This window comes from Engystomops pustulosus, chromosome 2 (assembly GCF_040894005.1).
Source record: "Engystomops pustulosus chromosome 2, aEngPut4.maternal, whole genome shotgun sequence".
Lineage (NCBI taxonomy): Eukaryota > Metazoa > Chordata > Amphibia > Anura > Leptodactylidae > Engystomops > Engystomops pustulosus.
Window position 1 is genome coordinate 25,080,191 of NC_092412.1, and position 23,715 is coordinate 25,103,905.

A 23,715-nucleotide genomic window follows, 5' to 3' on the forward strand; every position below is an offset into this window, starting at 1 on the left:
CCTCCTAGTAGTTGTCGGTTCTATATACATTTGTATACACTGAGCTCCCCCTAGTGGTGATTGGTTAATGTACATTTGTAAACATTACATTATAGTATGTGAGGGGTGGCAGACCACTAAATTTTAACATTATCCCCTTCTCGACTGTAAATATGCAATGGAGTATGGAGAGGGCTCAAGCGCAGAACTCCGGCTTTACAGACAAGTGCACGCAGCTACAGCGAGCTGCAAGCCGAAGACTGCTTTTAGGAGGGGATCAAAAGAGGCTCCTGGGACGTGGAGTAGCTATAGCTCTCGCTCCTCAGCCCAGCTACGTCACAGTAGCCTCCAAAGAAAATTTGCATGTTGATCAGATAAACTTTTTTTTATATAGATCTGGGGCACTAAAAGTTTTACTAACAAAAAAAAAAAAAAACATTGGGCTGCCACTAAATACAGGAACCTGCCTTAGAGGTGATGGTAGGTATCCTTTACGCCTCTAGGTGCTGACCGTGGTCTACTGCTGGGTGTCACCTTCTTTAAATGGCGGTCGGCGCCCTCCGTTTTTACTATTATTTCAGCCTCCAAATGGTACTTAAAATGAAAATGTAAATTGGAATTAAAAAAAGATAAGCAAGACTTAAAAATAACATCATACACATTTTAAATTGAACATTTTGGGACACAGTGATGGCTATTAAAATACAAAAAGAATTATTCCCGGCAATGAACCCTGTGACGGAAAATCGCGCCTAAATGTCTGAATCTGCACTTTTTTGCCATTTTGCCTCCAATAAAAATTGATTTAAAAGGTTGTACATTTTTCAAACAGAGACACCATAATTATATAGCGCACACAGATTACACAGCGCTGCACAGATCTTCCAAGATCAGTCTCTGTCCCCATGGGGCTCTCAATCTAATCATCCTACCAGTATGTTTTGGAGTGTGGGAGGAAACCCACGCAAATATGGAGAGAACATACAAACTCTTTGCAGATGTTGACCCCAATGCCACTTGAACCCAGGACCCCAGCGCTGCAAGGCAGTAGAGCTAACCACTGAGCCACCCTGCTGCCCTCACGCCTTGCACAGATCTGTACAATCAAGTATGAAAAGGTAATGGTTGTTAGTATATGGTGACGCAAGGCGTTTGTTTTTGTTTTTTAAAAGGTTTTTGCATTTATTTTTTTTAAGGCATAACTAAACTATATAAACTTGGTATCTATGTGATCGTACTCATCCATGTATAGTTTTATCAAGCCACTCTCCAACCCAAGCAACAGCCGTCCGATCATAAAGCTTCTATTCTGTATACTGGCTACTTACCTGCTATAGAATATGTCCACAGTCCAAAGATTCCAAACAGGGGGTGATCTGGTGCAGTGTATCAGGGTGACCCCTGCAACAAACAAATATACTCCTAGTGGTGTCACTTCACCCATTGTTGATGTTATCAGCCCCCTACACACCTGTTTACAGACCCCCATCCCCCCTGCATTGTATACAGCAAGACTTAGTCCCTTCTCCCACCAACAGAAATCTCTGGAACTTTCTAATCAGGGCTGTAGGACATTGATATCAGATATTGATTACCTATCGATTAGTTTTTGGAGCCTGGACTACTCTTACGACTCTCTACATCTACTAATTGAAAGGTGGGAGCGTGATTCGGATTCCCCTTTAATTGTTTGTCAGTGATCCCAGATTTGCCAGGATTGGCCCCAATTTTCCTTGAAAGGAAATCTACCATCAACACCCATCATGATAAACCAAGGACATTACTCATAGATCCAGGCACCGTGGCTGTGGCAATCGTCTTAGATTTTAGATCCGTGGCTTCCTCCTTCTAAAAACCAATTTTTTACAAAATTATGCTAATGAGTCAGAAGTGTTATGGGTCCTCTGTGCTCTGGCATGACAAGCTGTTGTTACACTGTAGCAGCACGTCTTAATCTCCCCCTACCCTTTGTGAAATGTTAGCAGTGAGCAAACAGTGGGAGGGGGGAAGTGCTCCTACACAATGTAACAGCCTGTGAAGCTACAGTACAGAGGGGCTCTGGTAATGTCCCCAGACAACTTCTGTTTCATTAGCATAATTTTACAAGTTGATTTTAGAAGAAAGGCGGCTATAACTAACAAATATAAGAAGGTTACCCCAGTCCCGGTGCCTGGATCTATGAGTAATGTCCCTGGTTTATCAGGATGGATTTCCTTTAACAATCTAGGCTAATGCTGATGGATAACTTCCAACATCCCTGATATCAGGTTTCTGACTCAGATAGCTAAATGCATGCACCAAAAATAAAATGAGTTGGATCCAGTAGTGATGCTGGGAGCCGTCAGCTCCCGGCATCACCATCAAGCGTCTGCTGCAGCTGCGTGTGGCAGAGGCCAGCCCACGCACAACGCAAAAGAGGAGAAATACCGCAGGAGAATGGGGTTGTGGTACATTTTACATATTCAGGAACAAAAAAAGGGGGCATTATGCAAGAGGAGAGGGCGTACAGAAAGGGAAGGAATTGATAATATGGGCAACTAATGAGGGGGTGTAAATGGAACATTATACATGAGTGGGTATTATGAGTGGGGGGAGGGCTATGGTAAGGGGGGTATTATAGATAGGGGTTAAATTGAATAGGGAGCATTATATGTGAGGGGACTACCGGTAGGAGGGGTATTATATGCTGGGGGCCACATTAGGGGGTATTTGTCTTCCTTTTAGAAAGCAGATAGGTTATTCAAACCCTACGTGAAAGCGTGTGACCTTGTTCAGGTAATAATTGACCCCAGGGACTTAAATGTTCCAAATTTGATCAATGCAAAGTCGTTACCTCTACCTTTTATAGGATCCATATTCCTTATGGCCTGTAGATGGGGGATTAGAAGCTGCTTGTGTTTACGTAACTCCCATAGACATCTATTAATTGCAGAATATGATGGCGCTATATAAAGATTATTATAATAGACCCCGATGGCGCCTGCCTGTACTATAACGCTCTCTTATTATGGGGGGGGGGGGGGTGATAGGTGGGGGGCTCAGATGTGACTATAGGCAAGATACACTTGTTTTAAATAATCCACCAATACAAAATAGAAACATAATTAATGTGTGATGAAGAGCTTACAATCCATTTCTGGATACAAAGAGCAGAGACTTCAGCTTCTCTATTGTTCTATCTTCGGTTTTCACACTTGACAGGCAGTTCTGCCCTTTTCCAACATGGCGGACGCTCCCCGGGTCATGTGACCACGCGCTCTACACCGCGGCTCCTGCCCTGAGACGGCCGCTTGTTTAGTACACTTGCCAGTTTCCAATATGGCGTCTTGCGCCTCAGAGGGGCGGGGCGTGCTGCGCGTATTGTTTTTGGTGCTCTCAGGCCGCCTAATCATTGGCTTTCTGGAAGTTTCTGGACGGGAGTAAGGACTGAGGTCCGGAGCTGGGACACACAGAACCCCCGGGAGGCTGCGGACTGTACAGCACCGGCCTGCAGACATGTTCGGCTGCCTGGTGGCGGGGAGGCTGGTAAGTCACGTGCCTGACACTGATACATTGTAACGAACAGCAGCCTCTGCTGAGATACATTGTATTCCTGAGGGTATGTACTGGACCCGCTGGGAGTAGTAGTCCCTGCATGTCACATGTCACAGTGCAGGGGGCTTCTGGGGTCCTAGGATGACATATTAAAGGAATAATCTGACCTGTAGTAACACAAAGCTTCTTACTGACCTTATAAAGAGGGGGTCATCAGAAAAGAGGTTCTGCAGGGACACACCTGGGCGCTGGTGCCCAAGGGAGGGCAAAGGGCTCAGCTACATAAGGCGCCCCATTATTATTATTATTATTATTATTATTATTATTAGGACACTGTGGGGTCCCTATTACTAATTCTGCAGCGGCCCCCAGGGTCAGGTCATGTACCACCATCTGGTACTCGCCTTATACACTGCACGGCGTAATAATGTGTATAGTGGAGGATCTGTCGCACAGAAAAAGGGAACATCTGATGCAAGGAATAAAACATTCTGCCAATTTTTTATATTTTAATTCTTTGTATAATATTTTCATTTTTTTTGTTAGAATTTTGAAATATTTCATTAAATCTTTTTTGTTTTGTGTTTTGTTTGAATATGTAAATACTTGTTACTGTGTTTGTTTTTAAAAATTTTTTTTTTTTTTTTTGTAATTTTTTTTTTCTTGTTCTAGAATAAATTGGGGACACTTTTACTTATTTATTCGTAGGGACACATTTATCAGGTCTTCTGTGCCAGACAGACAGTCAAAGTGCTGAAATAATTGCAGTTGCCAGCGAACCACCAGTAGTTGAAATCCTTTCCCCCTTCACACCCTCTCCGCACCGTGGGGGCATTCTTGCTAAATTTAGCTACAATCCATCCTCATAGACTGTAAGCTCTTGTGTCACCCCCTCATCCTCATAGACTGTAAGCTCTTGTGTCATCCCCTCATCCTCATAGACTGTAAGCTCTTGTGTCATCCCCTCATCCTCATAGACTGTAAGCTCTTGTGTCACCCCCTCATCCTCATAGACTGTAAGCTCTTGTGTCACCCCCTCATCCTCATAGACTGTAAGCTCTTGTGTCACCCCCTCATCCTCATAGACTGTAAGCTCTTGTGTCATCCCCTCATCCTCATAGACTGTAAGCTCTTGTGTCACCCCCTCATCCTCATAGACTGTAAGCTCTTGTGTCATCCCCTCATCCTCATAGACTGTAAGCTCTTGTGTCCCCCTCTCATCCTCATAGACTGTAAGCTCTTGTGTCACCCCCTCATCCTCATAGACTGTAAGCTCTTGTGTCACCCCCTCATCCTCATAGACTGTAAGCTCTTGTGTCACCCCCTCATCCTCATAGACTGTAAGCTCTTGTGTCACCCCCTCATCCTCATAGACTGTAAGCTCTTGTGTCACCCCCTCATCCTCATAGACTGTAAGCTCTTGTGTCACCCCCTCATCCTCATAGACTGTAAGCTCTTGTGTCACCCCCCTCATCCTCATAGACTGTAAGCTCTTGTGTCACCCCCCTCATCCTCATAGACTGTAAGCTTGTGTCACCCCCCTCATCCTCATAGACTGTAAGCTCTTGTGTCACCCCCTCATCCTCATAGACTGTAAGCTCTTGTGTCACCCCCTCATCCTCATAGACTGTAAGCTCTTGTGTCACCCCCTCATCCTCATAGACTGTAAGCTCTTGTGTCCCCCCTCATCCTCAGACTGTAAGCTCTTGTGTCACCCCCTCATCCTCATAGACTGTAAGCTCTTGTGTCACCCCCTCATCCTCATAGACTGTAAGCTCTTGTGTCACCCCCTCATCCTCATAGACTGTAAGCTCTTGTGTCACCCCCTCATCCTCATAGACTGTAAGCTCTTGTGTCACCCCCTCATCCTCATAGACTGTAAGCTCTTGTGTCACCCCCTCATCCTCATAGACTGTAAGCTCTTGTGTCACCCCCTCATCCTCATAGACTGTAAGCTCTTGTGTCACCCCCTCATCCTCATAGACTGTAAGCTCTTGTGTCACCCCCTCATCCTCATAGACTGTAAGCTCTTGTGTCACCCCCTCATCCTCATAGACTGTAAGCTCTTGTGTCACCCCCTCATCCTCATAGACTGTAAGCTCTTGTGTCACCTCCTTATCCTCATAGACTGTAAGCTCTTGTGTCACCCCCTCATCCTCATAACCTGTAAGCTCTTGTGTCACCCCCTCATCCTCATAGACTGTAAGCTCTTGTGAGCAGACCCTCATTCCTATTGTCCCATATAACTGTTATTACTCTGTAATGTCTTATTATTATATTTGTATATGTCCCCTATGATTTGTAAAGCGCTATGGAATATGATGGCGCTATTTAAGTAATGGTTACCATACAAGCTGAACGATTGCTAATTAAATCCACAATTCTATGGCAGGTAAGGCCTGGTGTAGAAATATATATGCTACGCCGCCAGCTGCTAGATACATTAATAAGCTCAGGCTCTTGTGTGGCGATGCCGGAGGGTTGGGGACTTTGTCATACATCAGCCTTTGATACATTTCTCACATATAGTCCAAGTTGTTTCATCTGATGAACATGTGCTGTTTTCAAGTCGCCAGCAACTGATCCGCAGTCTGTATTTCCGTATTTGCTGTCCATGCATCATCAGTGTTTGATCCATTTTTTGATCCGTTTGGTCGCATGTCGTTCATTTTGTGGGTTAGGAAAATAAAAACGGAAGGCTGACGAATGATGTCACTAGCTTGTCCCAATAATAATATTTTTTAATTTATATAGCGCACAGAGATTACGCAGCGATGCGCAGAGTTCGCTATATCGGTCCCTGTCCCCAATGGGGCTCACAATCTAATCACCCTACCAGTATGTTTTTGGAGTGTGGGAGGAAACCGGAGGACTCGGAGGAAACCCACGCAAACACGGAGAGAACATACAAACTCTTTGCAGATGTTGACCCTTGGACTTGAGCCCAAATGTCACATGGGAATGCACCCTGATGGTTCGGTTCAATCTTTCAGATGCAGTTTTTGAAGGCAAAAGGAGGTGTGGATCATAGTGGGTGAGAACACATATTGGAGATGCTGCTCCTCCTCTTTTTTTTCACTGCGCTCCTTTTTTGGACATTGAAAACTGCATCTGAAAACCTGAATGTGTGAATGCGGCCTAACTGGATTGTGTTAATTAGCAACTGTTGCACAAATACGGACAGCTCTTGGATGATCTGTATTTCCCCTTCACCACGACGGCACCAACCAGAGAGAGGGATCCGCCCCCAGGGACAGGAAACCTGAGCATAAAAACATGCTCCTCCTATTCTGCCTCAGTGGTTTCCTGTCCCTGGAAGGGACCTGAGCGTGGGCTGAGGGAACCTCTGGTTGGTTCCGTCGGGTGCCCGCAGTTCTGACTTACCGGGGGGGCGCGTCGCGTCTCTCTGGAGAAGGCTGGCTCCACGTGGTCCTTCTCCTCCTGTGTTGCACCTCGCTGTGGTGGCTGATGCGCGCGACCGGAAGTGCTTGCTCTTCACTTCCGGGTCGCATCGGCGCTGCCTGGAACGGAGTGGGCAGCGTGAAGACAGGAGGAAAAGAAGAGAAAACCCACCGGTGAGATATCCACCGGGGTATTTGTGGAGCTGGCTGGGCTCGTTCTGTGCATATGTGTATATGCAAGAGAAGAACGAGCCGGCAAAGCTGGAACCGGAAGGGGGCGTGGCCTGGCGGGATTCTCTTCACATTTAAGCGCCATGCAGGAGTAAGCATTTGGTGCTTTGCAGCTCAGGCCAGGAGAATGGCGGATAAGCGTGAGCTCCCTGAACCCCTGAAGAACCCAGCTCCGGTAATGAAGGTGTGGTGAGTTACCAGATGGGGCATTTTTACTTACACACACTAATGTTCTGATTCTTAATGGTTTTAGGGAGAAGAAACTCCCAAGAAAGCCACTAGGAAAACACACCACAGGGAATGTAGGATGTGCAGTAGGAAGTTGCCGTCTGGTTATGAAAAAAATACGTGTGCTTCCTGTATTGGAAAGATTATCTCAGAGGAATCCTCCTCATGGCTGGAGACCCTTCGTTCGGTAATTAGAGAAGAGGTCCAATTGACAGTAAAAGAAACGATTAATCCGGCACCTATATTACCGGATAAAAATTTTCCGGGTCCTTCCACTGTAACAGCCCCGGAAGACCCTTCAAACTCTGAAGAAGAGGGTATTATTCAGGATGAAACAACCTCTTCGCTCTCTGAGGAGGAATTGACGGGGCGTCCTTTATTCCTAACGGAGGACACTGATCAATTGTTAAAAATGATTAGAGCCACTATGGACATTGAGGAAAAGAGAGAGCCAAAGTCAGTCCAGGACATTATGTTTGAAAGTTTAGCGGAAAAGAAAAAACGCACTTTTCCCATTCATAACACTATTTCCACATTAATTTCAAAGGAGTGGGAAAACCCTGACAAGAAATCCTTTATTTCCAGAGCAATTAAAAGGAAATACCCTTTTGATTTGGATAATACTTCATCCTGGGGCCCTCCACCTAAAGTGGATGCTTCGATCATAAAAATGGGCCGTGGGGCTTTCCTACCCTTTGAAGATATTAGTTCCCTAAAGGATCCTTTAGATAGGAAAGCGGATGGATACCTTAAAAAAACTTGGGAATCTTCGACAAATGCGTTCAAACCAGCTGTGGCAGCCGCTTGCACGGCCCGAGCAGTACTGATGTGGATAGGCCAATTGGGGAATGATATACAAAATAAAGTCCCTAGAGAAAATCTGCAGTCCTCTATTGCAAATATACAGGAAAGGATTCCCTTCCCCTTATGTTCCTTATAAATCAAGATCCTTTCGGTCCTTTCGTAGGGCAAGGTTTGAAAGGAGAGAGAAAGACTCCAGACCAAATTCCTCCAGACCACAGAGGAATAGAGGGTTCTTATTTAACCAGTCTAGGAATCAGCCCAAACCGGCCCGTTCCCATCCACAATGACATAAGGCCCCAGGTAGGAGGAAGACTTTCCTTTTTCCTCCCGGCCTGGAAAACAATATCAGACAGCAATTGGATCCTAAGTACCATCTCACAAGGCATAACCTGGGACTTTACAACTCTCCCTCCTCAGAGATTCAGAATTACAAAAGTCCCGTCCGGAAAAGGTGGACTAGCAATGATGTCAGAAATTGCTACTCTTCTTTCCAAAAAGGTACTGTGTCAGGTACCGTCGGGGGAAAAGGGTCAAGGTTTTTATTCAACTCTTTTCTGGGTGAAAAAACCCAACGGGTCATTAAGAGCTATAATAAACTTAAAAGGTTTAAATTCACATCTTCAGATCCCAAGTTTCAAAATGGAAACTTTAAAGTCTGCGGTAAATCTGCTATTTCCAGGATGTTTCATGGCGTCAATAGACCTGGCAGACGCTTATTACCATATTCCAATTCATCCGGAATACCAGAAGTACCTAAGACTTGCGGTTCAAGTAGGTCAAAGGATCTTGCATTTCCAATTCAGAGCACTTCCCTTTGGCATAGCCATCGCACCAAGGGTTTTTACAAAGGTTATTTCAGAAATGGCAACCTTTATAAGAAAAGAGCCAGGTCTGTTCATCCCGTACTTAGACGATTTCCTACTAGTGGGCGCCTCAGAACATGCAGTAAGGAACCAGGTAGACAGGGTATGCAAAATCCTAGATTTCTTGGGTTGGGTCAGAAACCTAGAAAAGTCTTGTACAACCCCGTCAACACAAAAAAGTTTCCTGGGGGTGCTGCTGGATTCCCAGTGTCAAAAAACTTTCCTTCCTCTAGAAAAGCAAGAGAAAATTACAAAAGGAGTAACCGACCTAATCTCCACTCCCGAAATCTCCATCAGAGGGGCCATGTCTCTTCTGGGTTGTTTAGTGGCAAGCATTCAGGCGGTCCCCTGGGCTCAGTATCATACAAGGGAACTCCAAAATTTTCTCCTCATCACATGGGACAAGCGTCCAACATCCCTAGACAAGAAAATAAGAATTCCCGACATAGTACTAAAATCTCTAGACTGGTGGTTAGTTCCCCAAAACTTAACACAAGGTCTCCCATGGGTGTTAGACTGGGAAGGAATAATTACTACAGATGCCAGCCCCTGGGGATGGGGGGCTCAAGTAGTAGATCAGTCTTTTCAAGGCAACTGGGAACCACAAGAAGACGGCCTATCTTCCAATGCAAAAGAGTTATTGGCAGTACTAAAAGGGCTAAAAGCAGCACTTCCACTCTTACGGGAACAGAGGGTGTTAGTAAGGTCAGACAACACCACTACTGTGGCCTACATAAACAAACAGGGAGGCACAAGAGGGTTACACCTAATGCAAATTACTTCCCAGATCTTTCAGTTGGCAGAAGTCCACTTCAAATCCCTAAACGCAGTACATATACGGGGTACAGAAAATGTCCAGGCAGACTTTCTGAGCCGAAATTTCATCTCCCAGGGAGATTGGGCTCTGAACGAAAAAATTTTCCACATGATAACAAAATTGTGGGGGTATCCAGAAGTGGACCTCTTCGCCAACAAAGGGAATCGAAAAGTAAAAAACTTCTTTTCCCTGAATCGCAGAGACCATCCCCTGGCCATAGATGCATTCTCCCAAAATTGGGGACACTACCATCTACTCTATGCCTTCCCTCCCATGGTGTTAATACCAAGAACGGTGGGGAAGATAAAACGGGACAAAGCAAGAGTGTTTCTCATTGCCCCGTTTTGGCCACGCCGTGCTTGGTTTTCAAGTCTCAGGGATATGTCAATCGCAGACCCGTGGATACTGCCCGACAGGAAAGACTTGTTATTCCAGGGTCCTATCTGTCATCCTCAAGTGAAAGGGCTTCATTTAACGGCATGGCTCTTGAAAGGTTAATCTTACAAAAGAGGGGACTTTCTTCTCGGGTAATATCCACTCTGCAGAATAGCAGGAAGCCTATCACCTACAAAATTTATTTTAGAACATGGAAGGCTTTCTTTTCATTTGTAGGAAATCATGACATACACATAGATCACCCAGACTTTAAGCTTATTCTAGGCTTCTTACAGTTGGGGCTTGAAAAAGGGTTAAAACCAGCAACTTTGAAGGTTCAGGTGTCAGCCCTAGCAGCTCTTTATGACCAGGATATAGCTAGTCATCCCTGGATATCTAGATTTATTAAGGCCTCAGTGAAACTTCGTCCTTCTATTAGATCTAGACTCCCCCCTTGGGACCTGTCTTTGGTCCTGAAATCATTATCTGGTCCCCCATTTGAGCCTTTAGAAAGTATCCCAATTAAGCTTCTTACATTAAAATCAGTATTTTTAACAGCCATCACCTCGGCAAAGAGGGTAGGTGAAGTAGCAGCATTGTCATGTAGACCCCCCTACTTTTCTGTCCTACATGATAGGATTATTCTAAGACCCGACCCTGAGTTTCTGCCAAAAGTGGTCTCTAATTTTCATAGGTCCCAAGAGGTAATACTTCCATCATTTTGCACAAATCCTAGGTCAGAAGGTGAAAAATCTTTTCATAACCTTGATGTTAGACGCAGTATTCTCCAATACTTAGAGGTTTCAAAATCCTGGAGAAAATCAGATAGTTTATTTGTTCTCTTTTCAGGAAGAAACAAGGGCTCCAAGGCTTCATCTGCAACCATCGCCAGATGGATTAGAGTCACTATACAATTGGCTTACGAACTGGCTGAGAAATCTGCCCCAGAGAATATTCACGCCCATTCTGTCCGGGCACTAGCCACCTCTTGGGCAGAATTCAGACATGCCTCCTTGGACCAAATTTGTCAGGCTGCATGTTGGACTACCCCCCACACCTTCTTCAAACATTATCGGGTGAATGTGGCGGGGTCATCTGAACTTTCTTTTGGGAGGAAGGTTCTCTCCTCTGTTATCCCTCCCTAATACTTTTTCTCTGAAAATCTCTCTGGTTGGTGCCGTCGTGGTGAAGGGGAAAACAGTAGTTACTTACCGGTAATGATGTTTCCTCGAACCACGACGGCACCTGGTATATTCCCACCCAGGGTGTTCTTTCCTAAAATCTATGTTATATAGGATAATTCACGGGTGTTGCATACAAAAAAAAAAAAAAAACAAACACATATATATATTATATATATATAAATTACGCATACATGGAAAACGATATATAGATTATATGTTTCTGATGTACTAATGATATGGCTCTTCCAAGTCTCTGTAAACACTGAGGCAGAATAGGAGGAGCATGTTTTTATGCTCAGGTTTCCTGTCCCTGGGGGCGGATCCCTCTCTCTGGTTGGTGCCGTCGTGGTTCGAGGAAACATCATTACCGGTAAGTAACTACTGTTTTTTCATGACTTCATATAGGAAGGCACAGGATGCTAATAGGGCAGATACAGGACCCGCACTGAGTTTCCTAGAGCCTTCAGACGGATCCGTGAAAAAGAAACATGTGCCTGGGCCCATTAAAATAATTGAAAAAAAAAAACCGATTGCATGCTTATGAAAACAACATTTTCCTGCAAAGTTTGGATGTCCTATATACTGACTGCTGCCGTGATGGAGGGCTGCGACATCCCCATTCATACGGGATAAGTAGTTACCTAATCGGTCGATAGGGCATTCCAATCAATGGGATCACTGAGGGTCCATACAATTATGAGAATTGGGGTCCTTTTCTCACTAGCTGTAGTGGAGGTTTAGCGAGTGTCCTGCCAAGGATTCTCTACAAGTTTTCACTAAATTCAATTTTCTTGGCTCCATAGGTGCAGACAGATGCCCAGCAGATAGCAGAGGATAAGTTTGTCTTTAACCTACCTGACTATGATAGCATCAACCACGTGGTGGTGTTCATGCTGGGGACCATCCCCTTCCCAGAGAGAATGGGGGGATCTGTGTACATCTCTTACCCCGATCACAGCGGCCTGCCTGTATGGCAGCTCCTCGGATTCATTACAAATGAAAAACCCAGCGCCATATTCAAGATCTCCGGCCTGAAGTCTGGTGAGTGTAGACATAGGTGGTTCTTATTTCTCATATCACTAAGTAATTGCTGCTCCTACATCTACAAGAAGAATTATTCACTATTTTTATTTTCCATAGTGTATTCTCCCATAAAGTTTCTGAGAATTGGTACTTGGCATTTATGCATGTGTTATGTACGAGGATATAACTCCTATAATACTGCCCCCTATGTACAAGAATATAACTCCTATAATACTGCCCCCTATGTACAAGAATATAACTCCTATAATACTGCCCCCTATGTACAAGAATATAACTCCTATAATACTGCCCCCTATGTACAAGAATATAACTCCTATAATACTGCCCCCTATGTACAAGAATATAACTCCTATAATACTGCCCCCTATGTACAAGAATATAACTACTATAATACTGCCCCCTATGTACAAGAATATAACTACTATAATACTGTCCCCTATGTACAAGAATAGAACTACTATAATACTGTCCCCTATGTACAAGAATAAAACTACTATAATACTGCCCCCTATGTACAAGAACATAACATCTATAATACTGCCCCCTATGTACAAGAATAGAACTACTATAATACTGCCCCCTATGTACAAGAATAGAACTACTATAATACTGCCCCCTATGTACAAGAATAGAACTACTATAATACTGCCCCCTATGTACAAGAATAGAACTACTATAATACTGCCCCCTATGTACAAGAATAGAACTACTATAATACTGCCCCCTATGTACAAGAATAGAACTACTATAATACTGCTCGCTATGTACAAGAATATAACTACTATAATACTGCCCCCTATGTACAGGAATATAACTACTATAATACTGCCCCCTATGTACAAGAATAGAACTACTATAATACTGCCCCTATGTACAAGAATAGAACTACTATAATACTGCCCCCTATGTACAAGAATAGAACTACTATAATACTGCCCCCTATGTACAAGAATAGAACTACTATAATACTGCCCCTATGTACAAGAATAGAACTACTATAATACTGCCCCCTATGTACAAGAATAGAACTACTATAATACTGCCCCCTATGTACAAGAATAGAACTATTATAATACTGACCCCTATGTACAAGTAAATAACTACTATAATACTGCCCCCTATGTATAAGTAAATAACTACTATAATACTGCTCCCATGCCCAGTGCATATGGTCAATTCCATACTCTATATATCTAAGTGCCCGTTATTTGCAATACTCTTTACAAGATACGGTTGTAACTTATAACTTTCGCCCTTGTAGGAGAGGGGACGCAGCACCCATTTGGAGCCATGAGTTTACCGCAGACGCCTTCGGTAGCACAGATCGGTATCTCCGTGGAGCTGTTGGAGCAGCTGGCACAGCAGACGCCAGTCGCAAACGCAGCAGTGTCCACCGTGGACTCATTCACTCAGGTCAGTGGAGGAATCATCGTTTGTTATAATGGCAGATTCATAACCACTAATGTAAATTATTATCCATGTCCTGTAATTTGCAGGGGCGAGGAGGCAGTGCCTTTTTATTACTATACAACGAAACTCTGACCTCAGATCACATGGTCTCCCCCTCTAAGAGTATCATTGTATCATGTGATTGGGGGCTGCTGTACTGAAGAAATCCAGCCCTCTCGGTGTTGTTGAATGCACCTTCGGGTGACTGAGGCTACTGGATGTCTTCAACACAGCATCATGTATCCAACCCCCTAGCACATGATAGTGACTTTCAGGAGGAAGATGCCATTTGACATCATTGTTAAGCAGTGTAAAGGCATTGCTTCATGGTGGCGCCAGTTTTTTAATTACTTATGTCATTTGTACTTTTTTTTTTTCTTCAGTTTACTCAAAAAATGCTGGACAACTTCTATAACTTTGCTTCATCGTTTGCTGTGACTCAGGCGCAAATGACCCCGAACCCAACCGAAGCCTTCATACCATCAAACGTCGTTCTTAAATGGTGAGGAGAGGGGCTCGGGAATGGGGTTTCTTTAGATTCATATTACATATAGTAGTGTGAACCTATAGGTGATTTGAGGCTACTATGGGTTGTGTTATAGAGGGTGCTGCGGCTGGAGGGAGTTGGGAGGCAGTGGCTGAGCCGGCATAGCTTGCTCCTTTTGACTTCTGTGGAGGTGTCCAGGGTGCCACAGCTAATCTTAAAACTCCTGAAGAAGTGACCGGAAGAAGCCATGCATATATGGCCTTGTCTGCGCTTAACACATGTGCGAGATCGGGGCTAGACTGTAGCGGCGTTCCTGATAATAATCAGCAGGGGACATTAGTCCCTTATGACACCAGCCTAAATGTATACAATACGCTCACATGCGAATGCAACAATTCTTCCTTAAATTTGTCTGATACTTTTAAATGTATGAGATACTGGCGGTCCCCTACTTAAAGGGAACCTACCACCCCGATTCTACCTATAAAGGTAGAAGGGGTGGTAGGTGGATGGATGGGACGTGAGGATAGCCCTTTTTTGGGCTAATCCTCACGTCCCGGGTGTCTTTTACAAAACTTTATTACATGTATATGCAAATTTTTTTATGCGGCTACTGGGGCGTGGAGTAGCCGGACATGAGGCTACTAGTCGCGGCTACTCCACGCCCCAGTAGCCACGTTACTCCGCCTACCAGGGAATCTTCGGCGCGCAGCTCCTGGTAGCTGCGCGCCATCGTCCGAGTCCCCCGGCTACCTCGGAGCCGCGGCTCCGGGGCCTGAACTACTGCGCATGCAGCGACTAGTAGCCTCATGTCCGGCTACTCCGCGCCCCAGTAGCCGCATAAAAAAATTTGCATATACATGTAATAAAGTTTTGTAAAAGACACCCGGGACGTGAGGATTAGCCAAAAAAAGGGCTATCCTCACGTCCCATCCATCCACCTACCACCCCTTCTACCTTTATAGGTAGAATCGGGGTGGTAGGTGCCCTTTAAGGACACCTGACTTATAGACAACTCATAGTTAAAGACGAACCACTCTGCATACTGTGACCTCTGGTGAAGCTCCCAGGCTGCACTGATCAGCTGTAAGGTGTCTGTAATGAAGCTTTATTGATAATCCTTGGTCCAATTACAGCAAAAAATTTTGAAACCCCAATTGTCACTGAGACAAAAAAAAAATTGTCTGAGACTACAATTATAAAATATACAGTTTCGACTTGCATACCAATTCGACTTAAGAACAAACCTACAGACCCTATCTTGTACGTAACCCGGGGACTGCCTGTATAATCTGTCTCATTCAGCAGCCGACCTTTGGTATACAAGGCACTCGGCTGCAACAGTAGCCCTCCCCTACCTGTCTGCAGGTAGGTCTGGGGAACAAAGACACACTCTGTTCTAAGTACCACCCTTGAAATCCCAATTGAAAATGGATTAAACTAACCCCTATATACTGTTGGTTTTTATTTTTCTTTGTTTTTCTGAAGTTGTGCTCATGCGCTGTGTATGATGGATTCTGGTGCATGCGTAGAACACTGGGGTGCATTCAAACACTGGGGAGATCAGTCATGAGTCACACTCCAACATCTGATGGGAAACAATGTTGCTGTGTAACTAGCCATAGTGTTAATTTGGGGCGTGGATCTACAACCTAGTGTATGTGTCGATCACCAGTGAGGTTACACTGATGTACAGTGTACATTGCATGCGCCAGAATCCAGCATAAACGGCGCATGCACTTCACTTGGTTAAAGCTGGGCAGCTGCATCTCTTAAAGTAAATTTACCACCAGGATGAAGGACTATATGCAAATGAGCCTGAGGGGATCCATTCTCCATAGATATTTATGGAGCTTGGAGCCCCTCAGGTCATTTGCATAAGTCTTTCATCCTGGTAGTAGATAAGTCACGCTTCCATGACTTAAATGGAAAGCTGATTACATGGTGCATAAGGTACTGGTGGTGGTAACTGGGGTAATCTCTGCTGAGAGGTTCCCATTAAAGGAAACCTACCATGAGGATTCTACTATTAGAAGTAGATATGATGGTAGATTCCTTCTGCCTGCCTCTGCCCTAATGTGTAATTTAACAATCCTCGAACTTAATCTAACTTGTTAAAAACTTTATTTTAGTAATATGGAAATTAATTGCAGAGGCGCCGGCCTCGGAGCTATGGCTCGGAGCTATTCGGACATGGTAGGCGGAAGAACGAGGCTACTGGGGCGTGCAGTAGCCGCGACTAGTAGCCTCATGTCCGGCTACTCCACGCCCCAGTAGCCGCTTAAAAAAATTTGCATATACCTGCAATATACTTTACTAAAGGATAGCCGGGACGTGAGGATTAGCCCAAAAAGGGCTATCCTCACGTCCCGTTTAACCACCTACCACCTGTTCTACCTTTTATAGGTAGAATGGTGGTGGTAGGTTCCCTTTAAGCCCTTCTTTGAAACCATCTATTTGACATATAAATTACTGTTGTAACTGGGTTTTCATGAACCCTGACGTTTTTTCCATATAAGAAACGCCCAATTTTCAAGAATCGCCACTGAAAATTCGGGATTGTAGTCAACTAAGATATGACTGGCTTTTTATGATTCTTCCTCTTCTCCTCCCCTTCCTCAGGTATGAGAACTTTCAGCGGCGTCTAGCACAGAACCCATTCTTCTGGAAAACGTAAATCCGAGGGGATGTCCCTGTCTGACGTTTGGATCGATGTTGTGTGCCTCCACTGAACACTTGATTTGCTGGACCGATTCTTCTTTATTCCCTCCAGCGCAGTGTTTTCGTATCCTCGGGCACAGCCTGGTATTTGCCCTTGTTGCAGATATCAGATAAAATCGATGATGAGGATATTTTTTATTGGTGGTTTGGGCTCCGGCAGCTGGTAATGAAAGTATTAATACCGTACTGTTGGAGCCCCTGTCTTCTTGTACATATGTCTTATTCAACTAAACCTGTTTTAAGGTTCTTTGCTGCATATTTATGCTGGATTTCACCCTCCGCCATGAAAATCCTCATATTTTTTTTGTCCTTAAATAGAGTTTTTTCAAAATAATACATATTTCTTAGAATTATAAAAAGAAAGCCTAAATTATCATTGGTTTAAATCAAAATCTGTGTTGTTGTCCTTCAGCAACCAATCACAGCTGAGCTTAGATCTTTCCAGGACTGTTTTAGACATCTAAGCTGACCTCTGATTGGTCGCCAAGAGTAACAAGGCCTAGTCTGAGTAACAAAGCCTAATAGGGGGAATTTGCTAAGAAAAAAGTGCCGGATTCCTGTGGCAAAGTAAAGTATATGGTGTGCTTCATATTTATAATACTTTTTGATGCTGCCTGATACATTGGATAAAAAGGCTCTGGCTGACCATCCCTATATTTGCCAAATATATTAAAAACAGAGACCTGTCTTTGCGGCGCAGATTATTACCATAGATCTAAAATGCATATGGAAAGTAAACCTTTTTTGAGGTGGTCGGTGCGCCATTTTATAATTCTGTATCTGCTATTTCTAGGAATTTTTTTTACAATTTTCGCATCACATAAACGGATGCTGTTTACAATATAGATAACCCTTCCCCCTTTTTTCATTATGGTGGATTAGTTAAAGGGGTTGTCCACTTTCAGCAAATAATTAATATTGTTTGTGTAAGGAAAAGCTGTACAATTTTTCCAATCTACTTTTTGTATCAATTCCTCACCGTTTTCTACATCTCTGCTTGCTGTCATTCTGTAGAAAGCTTCTTTGTGATGTGATGCACCAGCCGTTATTATCACACAGCTCCTATTACTATCTGTGATATAACTGTTCAGGTTCCTGCATAATGATGATAATAATAATCTTTATATAGCACCATTAAATTAAATCATAGGGGACATATACAGATGTAATATTACATTACACAGAACAAACAGTCATATGGAACAATAGGAGTGAGGGCCCTGCTCACAAGAGTTTACAGTCTATGTATGTCCATCACATCACCATGGACAGATTCTATCCACTGGAAGTAAATAGAGAATCTTTCTATAGAAGGACAGCAAGCAGAGATCTAGAAAATCATGCAGAATTGATGCAGAAAGTATATTGAAAAATTATATAACTTTTCATTACACAAATGATGTTAATTATTTACTTAATTTGGCCAACCCCTTTATGGTACACAAGAATATTAAAGGTGCTTTTCTTTTCTTTTTTAATCTTCAGTTCTTTTATTGACTTGTTTTTTGTGAGATTACATTGCTGCTTGTTGTGATGTTTAAATAAGGAAAATATTTAACAAAAATGTTTTTTCCCGGAGATAATACAAATGATCTTGTTCGCTCTATCCTCCGATTTGTGAAATTCATAATGTAGTTTAGATTTACCAACAATATGGCAGCTGGATATTATTCTCCGCAGAGAAGGCCAAAACTACTTTGCCATGGCGGAGACCCGGATTACTGCGTCCTGAACATCTTCTCTCCGTATCTGACCTGAATGTCGGTATAAGTGGCGGTCTCGAATGCTGGAGTGCAATATGTATATTTATATGGTGAAATAACTGCTTGAGCTTTACAATCATTTAATGCTTTAAATAAACATTTTGTGCCATTAAGTGCATTCACAGATCTGTAAATAAATGTTATGTCTCCAGATCCATAAGGTATGAGGAAGAGGTTTATAAAATGCAGCTCTTTATACACAGAGACAGATCTTGATAAACTTAAACTGGTTTTCAAGTTTACGGATATTAAAGGGACATTGTCTCCAGCTTTAAACCCACTTATTATCTGGTATGAAATGTCCTTTCTAGACTTCCCTCTTTCATGTGAAATCTCCGTTTGCCTATCAAAAAAGGGAAAAAAGAAATCTCTAAGGTTGGGTGAAAATGAGCAGAGAAGTCCTATTTTGCCTGAAATTAGTCAAGTTTTAGAGGCTCCAGGGGAAGTGTTTCGGAGGCCCCTATATTTTGTTCAAATATTAAATCTAAGAATCAGATCTTTTAAATCGCATCAGGCTTGTGGTTACAGGCAATTAAGGAAATAGCTGGAAATTGGATTTTATATTGCAGCTGGTATTTCCATCTATGTTTTACCTACTTTTCTATCCATTTCTGTAGATCACAGAAGCCAAGCTTGATGTGATCTGAAAGATGAGATTCTTATATTTTAAGAGTATTGTTGTAGAACGTAAGATCTGAAGCATCACTTCCCCCTGCAGCCACTTAACTTGACTCATCTCGGACATAATTGACTCTTCTCTGCATTTCCCCCTATATTATATACAGTGGCAACAAATTTTAGTGCAGTTACAAAAAGTAGGGAGTTGCTGATGAGATCCCCACTTTTTACGTGAATGATCTAGTTCCCTGCCTGAATGGAACGACTGACCAGGCAGGCATACTGACCCCCATTCATGCTCTGTCAGTAATGATGAACCTTTTTAGAGACCAAGTGCCCAAACTATGACCAAAACCCAGTTATTTTTTTGGTTTAAAAGAATTTAATGTCCCAGCTCCGTTAAAAATAAAAAACATATTAAAAAACAGCGACATGACTATAACAACTGACGCGTTTTAGGCAAAAGAAAAAGCTATGACTAAGGGCATGCGATTTTTTTTTTTTTTTTTTTTTTTTCTTTAGCCCGAAACGTGTCGTATGTTAAATCTTTTCAACTTGTTCCCAGAAGTTAATCCTACGGCAATCAGCAAATAGATACTTGGTGTCGTTGACTCAGGATGACACATTATAGCCAAGGCTAGTTGCTAGGGACGTCCATTTGTCGCACTGGATATTCGGGCGGCAGTATGTCCGGCTCAGGCGGTTGAACCCAACCATCAAAAATTACTAGACTAAAGATAAATGACCCCCTTATGACTACCAGATAAGCACCGGATGGGTTACTCATTTTCACCCCCTGTTAATGATTATGGGTTGTGTTCACTTCAAAGGTAGGAGCATCTCCATGTTACCAAAGCTGCGCCTCCTCATACGTGACTTTCCATAGTGACTAAATCTGAAATAATTCTGCCTTAAAGCCTGACCGGTCCTCAGCAGAGGTCATAATCGGAGTGCGCTATGAACACACGAACCCCATACCAAACTGCTGCTCTGGCAGTGAATGGAGATTTCAATTTTGTAGGTTACCAATGAATGGATTATATTGTGTGAAATGTTAAACTTTTTACTGAAACAGACACGTCAGGAGTGCGGGCAGCTCCCCTTTAATCCCTTCCTACATTTTTCACATGTGTTTGTAGGTATCCACATATGTAGTTCATGTACTTAATGGTGGTCGCACATGGGTGAGGCTCAAACAAACAAAATCTGCTAGAAACTGGATGTGACTTAGGATGCGACCACACTTGCCGTTTGCACCACATTTACAGGTTACGGGCTTGGGCCCAATGGCATGTGCATTTCCATGGAAGGGCATGCGTTCGGTAACCACCACCCAGTGTCTTGGATTTAAACTATTGGATCAAGCTGAGCCCACGCAATACGAAAAACAAGTGTGACTGCCGGGTTACTGCTGTTATTCTCCAAATGGTGAGAACCCTTTAGATGCTGAGGTTTATAGGGACTGCTGAATCTTGAGGGTCTCACAGTTAATCCGACAGCTCCATCTGCCACCCCACAACACAGTCCTGGTAAACTTATGGGGTTTATATGGCAACATGATGTCAATAGCCCCCATGGCTGCCATATTGGTCCACTTACTAAGCCTTGCAACCCCTATTGGGCTGCATGTATACACAGCAGTAGATAGGTAGTGCAGTGTATTATATCATGGGGACTTTATAAAGATAAAAACACCTTGAAATGTTGTGTTATCACTATGTCCTAACAACCCTATTAAATTACTATAATATTGTAGATGCTATAAAAAAAGGGGGCACTATTACTGCATTCTTTATAGGATACACCAACTGACAATATTTATTGGGGCACTCTAGCTGGCATGATTTATTGGGTGCTGTAGCTTACGCTGGCATGATTTATAGGGTGCTGTAGCTTACAATGTTTATAGGGGGCACTCTAGCTGGCATGATTTATAGGGTGCTGTAGCTTACACTGTTTATAGGGGGCACTCTAGCTGGCATGATTAATAGGGTGCTGTAGCTTACAATGTTTATAGGGGCACTCTATATCCGGCATGGTTTATATAGGCTCTTGTAGCTTACACTGTTTAAAGGGGGCACTCTAGCTGGCATGGTTTATAGGGTGATGTAGCTTATAATGTTTACAGGGGGCACTCTAGCCGGAATGGTTAATATTTATAAGGCATCAAATGGCGCTGTTTATGGAGGAACTCCATCTGTTCTAATGGCCATTACCTTTATTTAATCTATATTATGTTAATCTGTGAAGCATTTTATATGCCCCATCATTGCATGAGTTTAGCCCCCACCACCACCACTCTGCACATATCGTAGTTAGGATGCCACCTAGTGGACAAAAATCCTCCCGCCGAGTCCCTCAGCGCATGCGCAGCGCTCCGGGTTCCGTGGCGCGTGCCCGCTCTACTCAAAGGTTCACGCGGGTGACGTCACTCCTAGCAACAGGCGGGTGCGCCCCGCGCGTCCTAGAGACATCCCTGAGGAGAGCGGCTCCCGGGAGACGGAGAGACGGTGAGAGCTGTGCCCGGGGAGAGAGGGTGAGAGCTGTGCCCGGGGAGAGAGGGTGAGAGCTGTGCCCGGGGAGAGAGGGTGAGAGCTGTGCCCGGGGAGAGGGGGCTCACAGGGGGCACACACATAGCATCACAGAGCAGCCGTCCTCAATCCTGCGCAGCTCTTCTGCTTTCTATATAGTGTGAACAGTATCCTACACCTGCGGTGTAATGTGACAGAGATGTTATATCTATCTATCACTCATAACTATCTATCTATCTCATATCTATCTATCTATCTCATATCTATCTATCTATCTATCTCATATCTATCTCATATCTATCTATCTATCTCATATCTATCTCCTATCTAACATCTATCTCCTATCTAACATCTATCTATCTATCTATCTATCTATCTATCTATCTATCTATCTATCTATCTCATATCTATCTATCTATCTATCTCATATCTATCTATCTATCTATCTCATATCTATCTATCTATCTCATATCTATCTATCTATCTCATATCTATCTATCTATCTCATATCTATCTATCTATCTCATATCTATCTCATATCTATCTATCTATCTCATATCTATCTATCTATCTCATATCTATCTATCTATCTCATATCTATCTATCTATCTCATATCTATCTATCTATCAATCTCATATCTATCTATCAATCTATCTATCTATCTCATATCTATATCATATCTATCTATCTATCTATCTATCTCATATCTATCTATCTCATATCTATCTATCTCATATCTATCTCATATCTATCTATCTATCTATCTATCTCATATCTATCTCATATCTATCTATCTATCTATCTATCTATCTCATATCTATCTCTCTCTCATATATCTCTACTTCTTTTTATGTTACTTTCTGTATCTTTTTTAGGTGTAGAAAATGTTGGATTTTCTACAGGATGCTGGAAAAAGCGGCTTCCAGACCCTCCCAAAACTGACAGAGGACGGTAAGTAGAGGAGGGTAAATAGGTCAATGTTATCACTGAAGGTCTCAGAGAAGGTGTCGCTAGCAGCTATTACCTCCACAGAATCCTCTCTTTTATTTGAAATCTGTTGTATCTATAAAATTCTCATCAAGTCATGTGACAATGAGCAGAGAAGAGTCATGTTTTACCCGAGTCAAGTTTAGAGGCTGCAGGTGGAGTGCCACGTTAGCCGCCTCTATTTTCAGTTCTATATCACCTAGAAACATGCTGCTGTTTGTGCTTCTGGGATTTGTAGAACCAGAGATCCAGGAGGTTAAATAGGTTACATACATGAGAATGTGAGCTGCAGGTAAAGGTCCAGTTCCCAAGCATTTCTCTTACTACCTGTATGTCCAGTCCTTATCTTTAATATGACACAATACGGCATAGTCCTATGTACTATCTAAAGTGACTCTTCCCCTGCAGCCTCTAAAATTGACTCATCTCAGGTAAAAGATGTCTCTTCTCTGGTTGTTTTTTTTTTCCAAGGAGATGGGTGAGATTTTTATATAAAAGAGGGAAATCTAGAAAGGATATTTCATTCCCTATTGGAGGGTACTTTAGTGGGGTAAAACCTGGTGACATGTTCCTTTGTTATTTCCTGCCTGAGTTGGAGTGCAGTGAATTTTTACACTTGATAAGGTAAAGCCGTAAATAGTGGGGTCCCAAAGGGCACATTGACAAATCCTTGAATCATTTTCTAATATTTTATTATG

At 43.1% G+C, this 23,715-nt stretch overlaps 2 protein-coding genes and 1 long non-coding RNA gene across 6 annotated transcripts in view; 2 read left to right on the forward strand and 1 right to left on the reverse strand.

The window, feature by feature from the left end:
- Positions 1 to 452: 452 nt before the first annotated feature.
- LOC140117375 (uncharacterized) lies at positions 453 to 3,329 on the reverse strand. Its single transcript, XR_011853010.1, has 3 exons — positions 3,107 to 3,329; positions 1,308 to 1,380; positions 453 to 573 (listed from the first exon to the last, which is right to left on the reverse strand). It is a non-coding gene; the product is annotated as an uncharacterized lncRNA (long non-coding RNA).
- HIKESHI (heat shock protein nuclear import factor hikeshi) lies at positions 3,329 to 18,993 on the forward strand. Its single transcript, XM_072134057.1, has 5 exons — positions 3,329 to 3,504; positions 12,220 to 12,457; positions 13,722 to 13,873; positions 14,293 to 14,411; positions 17,019 to 18,993. Exons 1-5 carry the CDS (start codon positions 3,475 to 3,477, stop codon positions 17,071 to 17,073), a joined length of 594 nt encoding a protein of 197 aa, XP_071990158.1. The 5' UTR covers positions 3,329 to 3,474; the 3' UTR covers positions 17,074 to 18,993.
- Positions 18,994 to 21,882: 2,889 nt separating this feature from the next.
- The window catches only part of CCDC81 (coiled-coil domain containing 81), a 29,623-nt gene continuing 27,790 nt past the window's right edge, over positions 21,883 to 23,715 (forward strand). The window contains exons 1-2 of one of the 4 annotated variants that reach the window (XM_072134058.1): positions 21,883 to 22,008; positions 22,906 to 22,981. In XM_072134058.1, the coding sequence (XP_071990159.1) occupies positions 22,915 to 22,981 (67 nt within the window). In that variant the 5' untranslated portion in view covers positions 21,883 to 22,008; positions 22,906 to 22,914. Of the gene's footprint in view, positions 22,087 to 22,905; positions 22,982 to 23,715 lie in introns of all 4 variants that reach the window. The other 3 variants (XM_072134059.1, XM_072134061.1, XM_072134062.1) reach the window with 3 other exon arrangements.